The sequence below is a fragment of the Natator depressus genome, chromosome 1 (genome assembly GCF_965152275.1).
Source record: "Natator depressus isolate rNatDep1 chromosome 1, rNatDep2.hap1, whole genome shotgun sequence".
Classification (NCBI taxonomy): domain Eukaryota; kingdom Metazoa; phylum Chordata; order Testudines; family Cheloniidae; genus Natator; species Natator depressus.
In genome coordinates, this window is record NC_134234.1 from 307,332,668 (window position 1) to 307,349,541 (window position 16,874).

The following is a 16,874-nucleotide window of genomic DNA, read 5'->3' on the forward strand; positions in this document are numbered from 1 at the left end:
GGAAGTGAGTGGGCCTTGGTGGGAGGGGGTGGGTGTGTGTAAGGGAGAGATGGGAACAGGGAACAGGGAATGGGGGTAAGGAAATTGGAATCATGTTTTGCTAAAGGGGGAAATAGGAACAGGGAATGGGAGTAAGGAAATTGGAATCATGTTTGGCTAAGGGCAGGAATGGGAACAGGGACACAGGTGTAAGGCTCTGTGGTGTTAGAGCTGGGAAGGAGGATACTAAGGAAGGAAACTGGAATCATGCTTGCTGGAAGTTCACCCCAATAAACATCGAATTGTTTGCACCTTTGGACTTCGGGTATTGTTGCTCTCTGTTCATGCGAGAAGGACCAGGGAAGTGAGTGGGTGAAGGAATAAGCCCCCTAACACTCCTTTTCTTTTTACTGATGTTACTGGGACTCTGATTGGTACAAAGGTCCACCTGTATGCAGCAAGTCTCCAGGATCAGACCCTAAGTGTCTTAAAGGTGTAGAGAAAAAGCTGAATTGTTTACAGCAGAAAAAGAGGGATTTAAGGGTGTTTGAAACAGTGCTGCAGTGTTCTGGGTGGACTAGAGGGAGGAAAGAGTTTCCTTGACACCACAACTGCTTTACTTTATTGGACACTGTTAGTTTCTGACATGGTTATAGTTTATCTTCTCCGTATACATGTGTAAAATGGTGTTTCAAAAAAGCTGCTGTAACTTGGTCATTTGTCTTTAATTCCAGTGATCTGAAATTCTTGAAACTGGTTACCAGCCCTCCATCCAGATGCTTTCTTTGTTTGCAAAATTTGTCCACTTTTGAGTTAGGGATGTTCAGATATTCTGAGTTTCAGATGCAGCTTAAATGGTTGAATTTTGCAAATAAGTTAATCTTTACAGAGGAAATATGGATGACAGCACTTACATAGCTGTCTGAAAGAAAGCTGAAATTTTGATCTGAAAAGCTGTTAAATTGCATTTGCACTAGCCTACTCCTCCTGTTTCTGCATATGCATTTTGTTCCATACTGTTTACTATATATGCAGTATGCAAAATGTCAGTAATTTAAATGTGGATTTTTTGTATACAATGATTTACATCTTCACAGATCTGTTCATTTTTAGCTGTAATTTCTATAGACTGACTAGCAGGTAGCTATGAATTATAGGGACTATAACTTCATTGAAGGGATTCTGGTAACACTGTCAATCGAAGAGTACAACTCAAGTAGTTTACATGTCACCGGAACCCCAAAATGGAACACTATAACCCACTCATTAAAAATATACTGTATTTTAAAAATAGATCTGATCAAGGAGGAATTGATTTAAATCATGATTTAAATCACTAGTCAGGAAGACTCGATTTAATCATGGATTTCTATACAGAAGTGCATTCTTGTTGGTTGTTATAACCTTAATACATATTCTTCACAACTCAGAGACCGCTGTAGGTTTCATTTTTAGAAGGTACACACTACATACATTTTTAAACAGTGATTTATTTTGAAAACTTTTCAGGTTAATTTTACAGCTGTATCAGAAAATGAATGATTGTTTGGTTATTTCATTTACCAAAGGTAACTGAAGCAGATATTTATGAAGTCATTGGGAGGTGAATTATCTCCAATTCAACAGGTTAATCATTAATCAGCTTTGAAATCACAGATATCAGATTCACCTTTCAAAGCATTCTGATTTTTCCCACATTAATTATATAAAATGTTAACGTAACATTTTAAAATGTCTTTAATAAATTAATTCTATGGATAGCTACTATAACATCGATGGATCTCAGCAATCTCATTCACTCAATTCAGAAAGGCAGTTTTGATTTATTTTTAAAATATGTTATGGAAACTAGAGAAATGTGACCAAGGGCCTGAAAATGGGAGATAGAATTTCTTGCTTCTGTGCAGAAGATGGTATCTGGTCCAGGTCGGTAGTGACTGAAAGTCATTACTGTAACAGGTGTGGCCTACAGTAAGTTGGTGTGAGTTTGTGCTCTCAATTCAGATCAGAGTGGAAACTGCCTGCATCACAGAAACTACTATCCCAATTGGCTTCCAAGTTGGCAGTCTCCACAGAAGCATTAAGGAATAAAACAGTCATGGAGATCGAACACAGCTCAATCACCCCTATAGAAGGATCCTTCAGGTCAACATTGAGACAAGTTTTGTGAACCGTGATCTTCGGTTCTGACAAATTCAACATCTTCCAAGAGCACTGAAAATCTCAAATAAAATACGTCTGGTAAGACAATTAACTATTTGGGTTCCAATTCAACAAACTTATCTAAGAATGTGCTTTGCTGGATGAGGCCATTGGCAGCAAAGAGTGTTTGTGAATAGATATCCAAAAGTTAAGTGTGAGAAAAGAGCACATTATTTTAAACCGTGTTTATCAATCAGCTGAATATTACAATATTCAATAGCCAAACAACTTTAAGTGTCATATGTACAATCATAAAATGACTTGAAAACGTTCCGCCAAGAATCTCAAACATTAGAGATGGTGAAAACAAATATACACTGAAGTGTGAGCCTTATATATTCTGATCTATTACTTTTCAAAAGGGTTACTTTAAAATAGGTATTATTAATACCTGCAATGATGTACAGGAACATGACTTTTTATTTACATAAAAAACATTTACAATTTAACACTTACTTTCTAACAACGACTGGCAGTGCATAATATGGTTTGTGATGTCATGTAACACAACCAGAAATACAGGCTTCTATACAAATCTTATTCCAAAAGAGGTTTGGCTCTATAGTTTTTGTGATTAAACTATCCATTACCTAGCAAACAAACCCTTGTATATTTCTTATGGATGAGCGCTTCAGGAGTTAAATTCCACTGAAATTATCTGGACACCCAAGTAGGTGTTCAAGTCTTAAAAATAATTCACTTATCAGTATCTCTCATCAGGCCAGGGGTAGGTAAGCAGCTGCTTTCAGAACTATTGCCAGTTTTTTTCTTGCTTGGCAAGCTGATGGTCCCATTCAATCAGGCTGACAGTTTCTCCTCTCCTTGAAAGCGAACCATCGGCTTCCAGTGTTAATGTACCTTCTACCCACATGATAATTGACAAAGCATATAACTTCTAGGTTCATGGCTCATTGTTTCCATGGCTCAGAGTGATTTTTAAAGTAACACACAAAATCTATTGATATTTGTATGAAACTAAGTGGATATAATAGCTTATTCTACTAATCATTTCTTAGAACACTGTAAAATCATTTGTATTTAGTATCAAAGTACTAGTCAACTGTTAGCACTATTTTAAATATCTCCATGCTCCATTTAAAAAAGTCCTCTGTGCAAGTGTTACGTAATTTTTTCCTTGATGACAAGAAGCATATTCCCCTAACAAGAATTTTTACATTAAAATTATTCTCTAGAAAATTATTCTGAATTTGGGGCAAATATTAGAATGCAAGGTAAAAGAGCACGCATGTTTTTCACTGTGGTAGCCAACTAGTCACTCGTTGGCCGAAAATGCTGTCTTAAAATTTAGCCATCCAATCCAATTATATAAAAGAGAAAAGCAATCGAGACAGTATAATCGGACACTAAATTTAGCCAAACTATGTGCAAGAACCTCTGCAAATACACACACAATTTAAAGGAGCAGCAATGTCAGATATGGTCCCAAATATGTCCGACTTTACCATCCTTACAATCTAATAAATATTAGTATTCATTTTAATATTTTAAATATCCCTGCTTTTATGGACTGACTTTATGATTCTTAACCAGATGAGTAATTCTAACTCATGCATAGAGCTCCACTGAGGTCAGTAACACTACCTGTACACATAAGGATTGCAGGAAAAGCTTGCTACAATCTACATATCAATGAGAAATTAAAGTAAGGAAAAAACCCATGGTTTTTCAGAACCCTAAAATAGATTTCTACAGAATAAAGTGAGGAAATACAAGTTAATGGAAGAGCCCTGTTACAACAGCTGTGCTCAAATCACACTCTTTTGTATTAAAATAGGTAAATAAACAAAGCATAATCATGCTGACTGTTCTTCATACATTACAAAACATGTTTACATTTTACAATGTTCCTTTAAATTTGATGCTGTAAGTCATAGCAGACTTTAGTCATAGCAGTCATAGCAAAGTTTAGTAACATTATTGATAATTTTCAATTGCATAATAGCTTGGAATGTTTGGATATTAAATCACTTTTAACAGTTTCAACCATGCAGTGATCAATCCCATGAAGTACTGAGCACCTCAACTACCACTTGACTCACTGGGTTGGGCCCAGAGCAAGTAATAAATACCTCTTAGCATATGTCCAATTAATTTTAATTCAGGAACAGAAGAGCTAAAACCTTCATGTACAAGTGAGATGCAGAAAAAGGCATTTGTTTTCCTGATTAATTTTTCTCAACACAGAACATGATACATTAAATGTTATACAAAACCTTTTATGGTGTTTATAGCTTCAAAACTTTTTTGTAATCAATGTCCATAAATTGCATGTCTCTTAAATTGCAATACATATCACTAGATAACATCTTCAGCAACCATAGTGTCAAAAATTTGATAGCAAACTTGCTGTTCCATTCCATCTTTGACATTATAAGACCTGATGAAGCATTCCAACCATGGCAAGTCATCTAAAAATCAAAAACAAATTACACATTTTGGTAGTATTTCCAGCTCTTATAAGAAAAGTGGAACTTTAACACAGCCTTTAACTAGGAACACTAACACATAATTCAGCTGACTAAAAATGGATTTTGAAGTTTCTTATGCACAGAAGGGGTTGATCAGTCCCCACTGAGAAACGCTTCTCCTCTCTGCTGATACAGAGAGCCACCTGGGAGGAGGCTGCAGAGTGGGACTTGTATCATTATTCTCCCTCTGTTCTCACCAAAGGATTGTACTTGGAGAAGATAATGTAGCCTAGGGATATAATTTCTATTCCATGGAACACCCACTGCACTGGGTGGAAGAAGGTCCCCAGGGACAAAGGTGCCTGGGTGCTTTGGACTTGCACTGTGAGGAAACAGGCTCCTAAGGGCCAGAGCTATGGCAAAGACAAACAGTTCTGTGCAGACAGCCCAATGGACGCTTCCATTTTGGGCTCCCAGATGAAATGCTCAGAGGAACTCTGATGGGATCTTCATGAAGATTTCCTTACCCTGAGTCACTTTCCACAGGGATTTCCACAGGAAAGGGTACTCCAACATTGTGTGTGCATTCAATGGAAGAATCTGGCCTAAAGTGAGGGGCTCAGACTGAATTCTCTATCAATTGTCACTATGCTTCTGTGACATTTTAAATAAAGTTCTTTTGGTTAACTTCCATATAAATGTGAATTACACATCTAGTTCTGCCTGGACATGCATATATACATACCAAACTGAATCTATGCCAACATGAGTGAACAGCTGCACACCCTCATTACCCTTTTAGGGACTGAATTATTACTACTGTTCCCAAAGGCCCCTTTTTTTAAAAAGGACAAACCAAACATATTACACTAAACAAAAGTAACAATTTCCTTACAATTCTATAGTACTGAATTTGGTCTGTGCTCTCATCATATTTATAATAAATTAATGGTGAATACAGCTTAACTTTACATATATAGTAGCAGATTACAAAAAGTGACAGCTGACCTAGTTTTGTTCCTGGAGGACAAAGTATATTCATGATCATTTCCATCTTCTCCTGAAGAAGACTACTGGTAAGGACTTCGGAGGCAGGAATCTGGAAAAATTTTTCCTGAGGAAAGGGAAGCGTTTGAGGAGAAAAGAAGAGAAAAATAAATCAGGTTGTCATTAGTTAGTGTCATTTTAGAAAGCTCTTGAATCTTATGAAGACACTAAAATGACAAAAGGGAGCAATATATTCAGTTCTGTGTTTTTAAAATGATCCAAATACAGCTAGAAACAAACCAGAACATGCATGAGTAGGGCATTAACCCTGAGACATGTAGTATGCACAATGACTTAGACCACCAAAAAAGTGCATTAATGCCTTACTAACACACATACTGCATGAAGATAAATCCATTAAAGATTGTGAGGTGCTCGAACACTATTAGAGCTGAGTGAATAATAGATTTTTCAGTTGGCAAGGGGCTGACTCAAAAAATGTGAAAAAACAAATTGGTTTGATTCAAACTGAAATTCAGTTTTTCAATTTTTTTTTTCTGTTTTGAACCAATTAAAATGTTTTAGGTTGACACAAGATGATTACTTTTTTGTAATCAGTGTTGATTCAGTCAGCTTTGGGTGTTTTTCACCATTTTATGTGGGTTTTTTTTAACTGGACAAAATTTAAAAATGAAACATTTCACAATGAAAAGTCACACAGATATTTCAAAATTTTCAAAATGAAACATTTTGAAACAAAGTCAAAACAATATTTTCAAATGGTTGAAATGAAAAATTTTGACTTTTCGAAAAAACATTTTTCTTTTCTTTTTTTCAGGCAAAACTTTTTGACAAATTCATCACAAATTTGTGAATAGTTTCAGAGCCCCCAAAATATATATATATATATATTTTTGGCAAAAATAATACCCCCCCCCCCTCGCCCAATTGCCCAGCTCTAGATACTATAGTGATGGGGGCCATATAAGTACGATAGACAAACAGACAGAAATTATAGACAGGATTGTGCTATCCTTATTTAAATTCAACCTTACGCCTCAAATAGTCCCACTGCTATGAATGGAAATCCTGAGGCATAAAATACCACTTACTCCTCAAGATTAAGGGAGGTGAACAGGAGTAAGGGTGTCGGAATCTGAACCTATGCAAGTAGAACTCTTGTTTTCAATTTCATTCTTCAGTTTGAAAAGACACGTGGGTGGGTTTTACACAATTTATCCTCCCACTGTAAAGAGTAGCCCAAGCAGATGATGAAATAAAAGAGTAGGGGAACTGTATAACACCTACTCCCAACAATTTTCACTACAGCATAATTATTTTAACATAACTTTGACCAGACTTTCATTTTGTTCCTCTTTCCCCCACATTTCTTGGCCAACCTCCACTCTCTTTCTCCCTGGAGCCCAGCTGATGTGTCACCTAGCAAAATGGGGTCCTTTCTGGTTGACCTCTAGATGGCACTATAATATAAATGTTAAATAACAACTGTTTATGGCAAAAGAGACACATTTTCAACTCACGCTTTCTCTTAAAAGAACTAATGTGGGAACACTTTCTCCTCACTTTAATTTTATACTAGAAATCTACTGGAAAATGACCAAAAGATGGGGACATGTCAGAGAGGGACAATTTAAGATTACTCCCTCTGACCTCCGAAGTCCTTCCCGCCACCATACCATAATTTTTGCTGACTCTTCTCCCCAGCTCCTTTAACTCAGACTATCAGGTTAAGAAAATGAACTGGGAGCATTACTATAGAAATCTGATTGGAAGCTAGCTTAAAGTCACAATTCAAAGCAGCCCAGCTTCTTCTCAAGCACTGTTGGAGCACCTTAGTCTGGGCAGAGGAAAGTGGCAGTTTCCTTTTGAAGTGCAGGTAACACTTCAAAAGAAAACTGCCTTTTCCCCCTGCAGCTCAGCTGTAGCACTCAGCAGCTCCCCCAGATTAGTTTCTCAATTTAGAAGAACAGCTTTCAAAGAAGGGGAGAGGGGCCGTGGAAAGGAAAGAAGAGGAGAAAGTGGGGGTTGCTGGGCTTCAGCTTCCTTTTGCAGCTAAAGACCTTAATATTTTAAGAGAAGAGCCTTTTAACCTGTTATACAGAATGTGTTAAAGAAATGGGAAAATATTTCCCCCCGATTGACACAGTGGGTAAAAATATATTTCTATATTAATTTGTATGTATTTGAGGTGAGGATGTTGCAAGCTGTGAAACACAGGGACCAAAAAGCCCAACGTGCTTTAGATAATTCCAAAGCTGCTGTGTAATACATTACAAATATAATGTTACATTAGATTAGTATTATCAGCATCTATTCATCTTATCAAAGCCCTCATACTTCTTAACATTTACATTCCTACCTGAAATTATCAGCAGGTATGCAACAACCAAAAGGACAGCTAAAACAAATGTCTATTGAATACAAACAACTATATAAATGAAACATGAAGGCCCAACTACTCAAAATCTAGGACATGCAGAGTACTCACAACTAATTTAACTCTGCCATCATGAACATATGAAATAGGATCTTCCATTACTTCCACAAAGTAATACATCTATTACATATGCATATGAAAAATAATATTGCATATTTACATAGCACTTTAGAATCATTTAGTTAATCCCTCACATTCCCATGGGCAGGCCAATATCATTTCTATTTTAGGAAATTGGGAAACGGAGACATGTAATTTAAGCAAAGTCTGTAAAGTCACAAAGAGTGAATGTATAATCTTATGTTAAATGTGGAGACCAAGTGTTTAGGTAAGACAAACAATCTTTCTGGAGCAGGGACTAACATTTATTTGGAGGCTAGATGAATAAAACCTAGGAGGCACTAGTCAGTTCATGACAAGCAAGAGCCCCCATTACCCAGACCTTTAGATCAAACAACTAGATTTAGATGGATGGACAGCTATATGGCTTTGGATGGAATCTACCCAGTAAGGAAACAGAGTTTATAGATTCATAGTTATTAAGGTCAGAAGGGACCATGATGATCATCTAGTCTGACCTCCTGCACAATGCAGGCCACAGAATCTCACCTACCCACTCCTGCAATAAACCTCTCACCTATGTCTGAGCTATTGAAGTCCTCAAATCATGGTTTAAAGACTTCAAGGAGCAGAGAATCCTCCAGCAAGTGACCCGTGCCCCATGCTACAGAGGAAGGCGAAAAACCTCCAGGGCCTCTTCCAATCTGCCCTGGAGGAAAATTTCTTCCTGACCCCATATATGGCGATCAGCTGAACCCTAAGCATATGGGCAAGATACACCTGCCAGAAACCCAGGAAAGAATTCTCTGTAGTAACTCAGATCCCATCCCATCACAGGCCATTGGGCCTATTTACCATGAATATTTAAAGATCAATTAATTGCCAAAATCACATTATCTCATCATACCATCTCCTCCATAAACTTATCAAGCTTAATCTTAAAGCCAGATAGGTCTTTTGCCCCCACTGCTTCCCTTGGAAGGCTATTCCAAAACTTCACTCCTCTGATGGTTAGAAACCTTCCTCTAATTTCAAATTGTCAGAGTAGTCATAAAATCCTGAGCTAACCCCCAAAAATAGTCACTCTCAATGATCAGATTGAAAGCAATCAGACAGGGTGATTTAACACCATGACAGAGAGAAACTCAGCCAGCTCAACCAGGGACTTTGTGGAAACACAGAATGCTGTATACCTGTGACATATTGTACTTCAAAATAGCACTCTGTAACCCACATATTCACCACTTGTGTATGGTTATATTTTGTACCAAGAATGTCTTGTAAGATATCCTATGAAAACTCATGATTTGCTGAAACTCATTGTTCTGTCAAAATATGTATATCATCATTGTATATAGAATTATGAGATTTTGCTACATGGTTGTTACTGAAATATGTTGTGAGTGTAGGAGATGCCCATAGCAAGCTGTCCAGTGGCAACAAAGGGGGTGACCCACAGCCAGATGGGTGTTAAATGACCCTCCCTACCCGTTGACCAGCAAGGGAATTTCAAACAAGAGATTTACAATTCAATAAGAGACAGTTGCTCAAGCTCTACATAATGGGGATTGCTTAACTCAGTGACTCCAGCAAGGTATCAGGACTGGTGATGCTTGACTCCACGTTTGAGCCAGTATTTTTCCAGACACATGAACTGAGCATATAAAACAAGGGACAGTGGCATTAAGAGTCTGCCTCTTTCCTCCCCACCTACTCTGAAGGCAACAAGAACGTTTGGCAGAAAAGACTTTGAACTAGGAAATTGGTCCCAGGCTGAGCAGGGAGTTCAGCCTATGTATTAAGAACTGTGAACTGCTTGCAACTTCGAGTGGGGTGAGGAAAACTGCTTGATTCAACTCTTGCTTAGTCTGATAAAGTTTATGATTTAAACTTTGATTTTCCCTTTTATTTCTTATGTAACCAACTCTGATCTCTATGCCTACCACTTATAATCACTTAAAATCTATCTTTTTGTAGTTAATAAACTTATTTTAATTCTTTATCTTTACCAATGAATTTGTCTAAAGAGCTTGGGGAATCTGCTCAAATTACAAAGTCTGGGGCACATCCACTATCCTTTGAAGGAGTGGTGAATTAATTAATGAGCTTATACTGCTCAAGACCTTCTTTATCAGCGCAAGATGGTACATTTTTGGGGTGCAAGACTGGGCCCTGGGGATTTGCTGGGGTCTCCCTATGTATAGTTCATGACAGGCTGTGAAAGCCTGCATGTAACTTTGGGTGTGCCCTCATGTGCTAATGGCTATGTGACAGCAAAGCCAGAAGGGGCTGCTAGTTACTAGCAGAGCAGTGCAAGAGTACCCTGATCCAGAGTGTTAAAGGGGACATACCAGTCCCACAGTCCAGGTTGTGCCCTGGTGGGGGGAAGCAGGAGGGTGTCCTCAACTGCCACTCCAGTTCCTCTCTTCAGTCCATTTTAAGACTTGAACACACATTTTTCTCCCATTTTACCTTTTATCTACTATTGACCTAAACAGCATTTTCATCAAAGGATAGTGCTAATAATTTGTACATTCATTATAATAGTTTGTTTTAAAACACCGCATATGACAAAGAGAATGTACAAATTCATATACACATGCATACATCTCTGAGACGATACTTAACAAGAACCATCATCTATTTACCCTCTGTTTACTTACATAATCAAAGAGGTATGCATCCAGTGTTCCTGTGCCATCATCAAGTGTAAACTTCATAACAAAGACATACTGGAGTGGCTCAATACCTAAAACTAGTGTGGGAAAAAAGTTTTGCTTTAGGTACTGAATACTCAAGACAAAATTATCACAACACAAGGTAACTGAAATGACTTGCTTTTAATGATGTGACTTATTGTAAGATCATAATTTTAAAATATAATTAAATACTTGGACAGGTGGTGGTTGTGGATTAATAATTAGAGCTGTGCGAATCACAGATTTTTCAGTTCAACATTGAACTGAAAAATAAACAACAAAATCTTTTCAGGTTGACCTGAAACAAAAAATTTTCAAGTTTTTTTTTTAAGCAAACAATGGAAATGTTTCATTCAACCTAAAACCAGACATTTTGTTTTGATTTCAAGTTTTTTATTTTTATATAAAATTGAGGGAAATTCCAAAACAAAAAGCATTTCTGAAATGAAAACTTGTTTTTTTCCTCTCTCCTCCCACCAATACAAAAAATTCACCAAAATCTACTTGAATTTGCTGATTGTTTTGGTTGAAGCAAATCTGCATTTTTTCAGTGAAGCATGTATTTTCACTAAAAATTTCACATAGCACTACATATACGATTCATGACAATGTTATTATACACTAAGTGAAAACATTTTGTGTTGCAGGTAAAATGAGATGCTCAGAAAGATTTACATATAGAGTACCACATTAGAATGGAAATTCAGTTTTGCTCAGGAGTTTAGAAAAATACAGAAAATGCTCCAAAGTACATCTTTTCTCTTTAGTAAAAATGTTGGAAACATTTGCATACATCCTAACTTCTGACTATGTGTTAGGATCTCTTTCTGCCTGATCTTCCACTGAAATTGGTGAGAGTTTTGCCTTTGGTTCAGTGACAACAGGATCATGTTCTAAACTAACATACTGCAATATATTTGGTGAAATATATTATCTATGGGAAAACAATTTATTCCATATGATGTAGTTAAAATTCCTAGGCAAGTTCTACTCAAATAAAAAAGCTGCCTGACCGGTACTCTGAAATTAACTAAACCCATCTGTGAAAATTCAATGGCTAGGTACATTCTCCTACGGATATTAACTATGTCATCTGTCAGACAAAAATGATCCAAAACTATGCATCTAATCTATATAATTATTGCAGCTACTTTCCAATCACACTCTCTCCTGACTATCTTTAATTGAAAGTCTGTGTGTGGTTTATATTTGAATACTGCTTTAGATTCCTATTGGGTTCTGCAGGGGCCTGTCCAGGGTCTGGTCCCATTTAATATTTTCATTAATGACTTTGATGATGGAGTGGAAAGCATCCTTGTAAAATCTGTGGATGACACTAAACTGGGTGGGGTTACTAGCACTTTGGAGGGCAGAATTAGAATTCAAAATGACCTTGACAAATTGGAAAATTGGTCTGAAATCGACAAGATGAGATTCATCAAAAGACAAGTGCAAAGTACTACACTTGGGAATGAAAAACTAAAGGCACAACTACGAAACAGGGAATAACTGGCTAGAAAAGGATCTGGGGGTTAAAGTGAATCACAAACTGAATATGAGTCAACGTGATGCAATTGTGAAAAAGGAGATTTAGATTAGATATTACACACAAAAAAATGCACTGGAATATGCTTCCAAGGAAAGTTAAAGAATCCCTGTCATTGGAGGTTTTTAAGAACAGGTTAGACAAACACTTGTCAGGGATGGTCTAGGTTTAGTTGGTCCTGCCTCAGCACGGGGGGCTGGACTAGATAACCTCTAGAGGTCCCTTCTAGTCTTACATTTCTAGGATTCTGATTCTATGCGCAAATGATATATAATCAGTTAAAACTAGAAAAATATTCACATACTTTTAAAATCAAATTGATAAAATAAGTAAAAATAATTGCTAGCAGTATAATGTTTGAAGTTATGTGAGAATAAACATCTCTACAGAAACATTGTTGAAGTTTCTTCCAAGAAAAAGGTGGATGACCTGTTTACACACCACTTATTCAGTTTCTCCTGATGATTCCAGACTAGGTCACCTTCACGAAATTTTGTTTAGTAAGAGTCTAGACTCCATTAAAAGGAGTCCACAATTGTAAAATAGGGAAGACTTTGCACTTTGGGCTCTTACAGCCCATAGATATTTGAATATAAACAACTGATGCTTTTTAACACTCTTCTTGCCCTATAGACCTTCATATGAACTCAAATTCTTACGGAAATATTAGTTATATATTATATGCATTACTTTTGTATTACAGACATTTATATATCTTTCCATTTTATATCTGTGCTATCTTTAATTAGACAATTCTGGGGAAAATGTAAATAGTCGATCAAGTATTTACCTATAAACAAGTCATGTACACTGTTTATGCTGCCATGATCCAACCACTCAGTGACTAAAATACGTCAGGGAAGTACATTCTGAAAGCAAAGGGTTCAATCTAACCAAACCAAAGCTATTTATTTAGCCAGACAAAATTGGTTTTCATGCAGTAGTCACATTGATATGTTGATGAATTATGCTGTGAGGAATTACGCATCTCCAAACTACTGCTTTTATTTAATTTGTTGGAAAGCTTTCATTTAATGAATTTAGTTGTTTTTTTTTTAATTTGGGGGGGGGGAAGGTAAATTTCTAATGAACACAATTTGATACTGTAAGTTATGTGTTAGCTTACATTTACTAATACAGAATAAACATGAGAGGATATTTGTGAGACACATCATGCTTCTGCAGTAGTTTGTATTCTTTAATAAAATCAGTCAGACTTAGATACTACTTGAGATTGCAAATCCTTATTAGGATGTGAACTGATTTAAAATAATTAAATTTAGAAACAGTTCAAACTGTTATCTTCTTTACCCATTGTATTTCCCAGGGCTCTGTTTTCCTTCCATCAGTTGATGAGACTATCTAAAGCAACACAAGGAATAGACAGGGAGATTTTCAAAAGCAGAAAGGGGAGTTAGGGGCTCAAACCTTTTTGACTTGGGCGATGAACTCTTCACCAATTCCCTGGGTTATGTAGTAGGCTAGTGTTTATGTCCTCTAAGGGTAGGGTTTAAAAAAAGATACAAACCTTACTATCATTTACAGCTACGGAAGATTCACATTTGGCTCAAGTGAAAGACTTGTGCATGGTACAAATTTTATTCCTGATGCTACATATGTATGTATAGCTCACAACAGACATCTATAAGTAGGTAACCAAAGATTCGTTACACCTGCACTATCTTAATTGTTAAAAATGCCACCTAGTACAGAATAAACACTAAACAATGAGCTCACATTCTGACAGGTAAAAAGTTTTTCAGTTCATCTTTAATATAATATTCTAAAAAGGTAATCATATATGCAAATACACATGCATCCATAGGACACAAAGATCCGAGCAAAAGTGTAATCCATTCAGTGAGACAATTTGTATCTACCTTAAGAATCAAGACACAATCTAGTTCAGGTCATAATGATGTTAGCTAACCTCGTGCTATTTCAGTGGGCTCCCATGATGGTTCTTCTTCTGCAAGGGAACTGAGACTCTGGATAGTCTTCTGATTCGAACACTGTTTGCACCTGACATTTAAAATAAGATGCTGTTAGTGTACAGACTTCAAGGTGATGAACTATTAGCTTGTTCATTCTGTGCCAAACAAGTTTATTCAAATAAAGTTACTCAGTGGAAATGGAAACCACCTCCACTATGAAAAGGTCCACAGTTTACAAATCAGGATTTTTAAGGCAGAGAAGCTTCGTACAACATCTAAAGTACTAAACTACATTAATGCTCCTTATGAATCACCAGCTACAAAATGTAAGTTATTTTGACCCACAAAAGAGCCTAATTGAATAAAAAAGGCTAACTGTGCACTGATACCAATTGAGCACATATTCATACACTAGCACTTTTGGTTGTTTAACAATACTTACAAAGTGCAATTTTGTAACAACAGTAATAAATCTGAAACTCTACTATGTATTAAAAACATGATAGGCTTATAAGATTATTAGTATAGGAATTTGGATTAACCTGTGCCTAAAATATTTTAATTATGAGTTATTAAAAGAACCTCTCCTTTTTATTCCTGGAGTACTAATGTATCATCATCAAACCTTTACAGGATGTAAGACAACAACTAAAATACTGTAAGTGAATAAAAATATCTTATGTTGAGAGATGTCAATATAAAGTTGTTTTCATTTGCCCTAAGAAACAAAAGTTATGGTAGCATTATTCTGCCCTCAAAATAAGCTTCTGTGCTAGTATGTTACAGTTGTAACATAAAATTGACATTTATTATCTTTAAGATTAGCTTTAAAAGCAAATTTGTCATGTAGAATCAGTGGACCTAATTCTGCTCCCACTTACACTGGTGTGAAGCAGATATCAATAAAGTCACTCTGGTCTTACAATGGAGAAAATATAGCAGAATTTGGTTTAATATGTTGCAGGAATATAATTCATATCTTTAAAATATGTTACATAGAATATGTGGCATTCAGAGTTAGGACAACTACATGGGCAATAAGATAATACCCAAAAATTCTACATAGATGAAATGTAAGACTGTTAATGAAAATTGCAAAGGCTGAGATTTTAGACGTACAGCTGTCAGGGAATTCAAGGATCGCCCCTACACCAACCATACCTTGGTGCACATTTAATTTTACTGTAAAGGTCTTAACTTGTTGTGCACACAAGTGAGACTTTGAAACATCGTGAACCTTCAAGTTTCCTAAATGAACTCCCAAGTTTGGAGGCCTTTGTGCCTACCATTATTCAAGGTGCTGGATGTGGGATGGGCTTCTCTTCGAGACAAACTTTGGGAGCTTTCACTACAAAAGAGAATCATCAACCTTCTGAATAAGGGAAACGATAATGTACAGGCCATGATTTGATCTGCACAGTAGACTGAACCACCTCTGCAAGGGACACATCCATACCCATGCAAAGAGGGCAACAAGGTACAAGCTGCCATCAGGCCAAATGAAAAACTACTGCTCCTGCTCCTCTGGACCTGACTAGGTTTACTGCCTGAAGATCTCAAATCCTGTCCTGGGCAGAAAATCTAGGGCTCTTGTCATATCTAAGATGGCTCCTAGGAAGGTGAAAGACTGCGTAGGAACCAGTGTGATTTTTCAATGTTTACAATAAAACCCAAAGATTTAAAGAGGTAAAATATCTCCTGTAGGGCATAGTTATAAGACTGGGCTCTTATGAGACAGACATCTAGGAACAAGGAAACACCTGCAGGCCCCATCTACGAAGCGGAGCTGCCAAACAGTTAGTGATCACATGGAGCATGCTGACAGCTCAAAGGGTGGTACTTTGTACTGGTGATGACCTGGGCCCAGCAGGAACCAATGCCTTTGCCTCAATGAGGTGTGTAAGTAGGCATCTCTTGATGGTCAAGAACGTTTCTATTTTTTAAGGCAGAAAAAACTAATAAGTTCAAATAACCATCTTTTCATAGGTTTCAGAGTAACAGCCGTGTTAGTCTGTATTAGCAAAAAGAAAAGGAGTACTTGTGGCACCTTAGAGACTAACCAATTTATTTGAGCATAAGCTTTCGTGAGCTACAGCTCACTTCATCGGCTGCATACGAAAGCTTATGCTCAAATAAATTGCTTAGTCTCTAAGGTGCCACAAGTACTCCTCATCTTTTCATACCATCAAGTAAGGGCTGTAGCACATCATTTAAAGTGCATGGGAGGGCATATATGCATATAGTCAAGCACTGATACCCCTAGCCCATGAGCTCCTATACCCACCGCCTCCTAGAAGCCTTGACCCTTGAGGAAACCGTCCTACCCCTCGCTACCATCCAGAGAATTATAGGGAAGTCTGTGGGCTGAGAATAAGGTTTTTTTAACCTAATGGGTAGTTTTTTTTAAAAAGCTGTCAGCTCCTGAAAATAGAAGTGTATAATGTAAGTTTCTTTTCTCTTAACTATAGTGGTGGTAGCATAAGTTTCACGGTCAGGATCCAGATCAATGTCTTCTTCTTCCATACAATTTTAATTTTTGCAATTGTCATGGACAATTCTTTTCAAGAACAAGCTTTAGAA

At 36.9% G+C, this 16,874-nt stretch overlaps 1 protein-coding gene across 1 annotated transcript in view; it reads right to left on the reverse strand.

Annotated features, from left to right (window-relative positions):
* Window positions 1-1,386: 1,386 nt before the first annotated feature.
* POT1 (protection of telomeres 1) overlaps window positions 1,387-16,874 on the reverse strand; it is a 146,459-nt gene continuing 130,971 nt past the window's right edge. The window contains exons 17-20 of the mRNA XM_074942355.1: window positions 14,291-14,382; window positions 10,779-10,870; window positions 5,619-5,724; window positions 1,387-4,610 (exon numbers count right to left, since the gene is read on the reverse strand). Of these exons, the coding sequence (XP_074798456.1) occupies window positions 4,498-4,610; window positions 5,619-5,724; window positions 10,779-10,870; window positions 14,291-14,382 (403 nt within the window). The 3' untranslated portion in view covers window positions 1,387-4,497. The remainder of the gene's footprint in view (window positions 4,611-5,618; window positions 5,725-10,778; window positions 10,871-14,290; window positions 14,383-16,874) is intronic.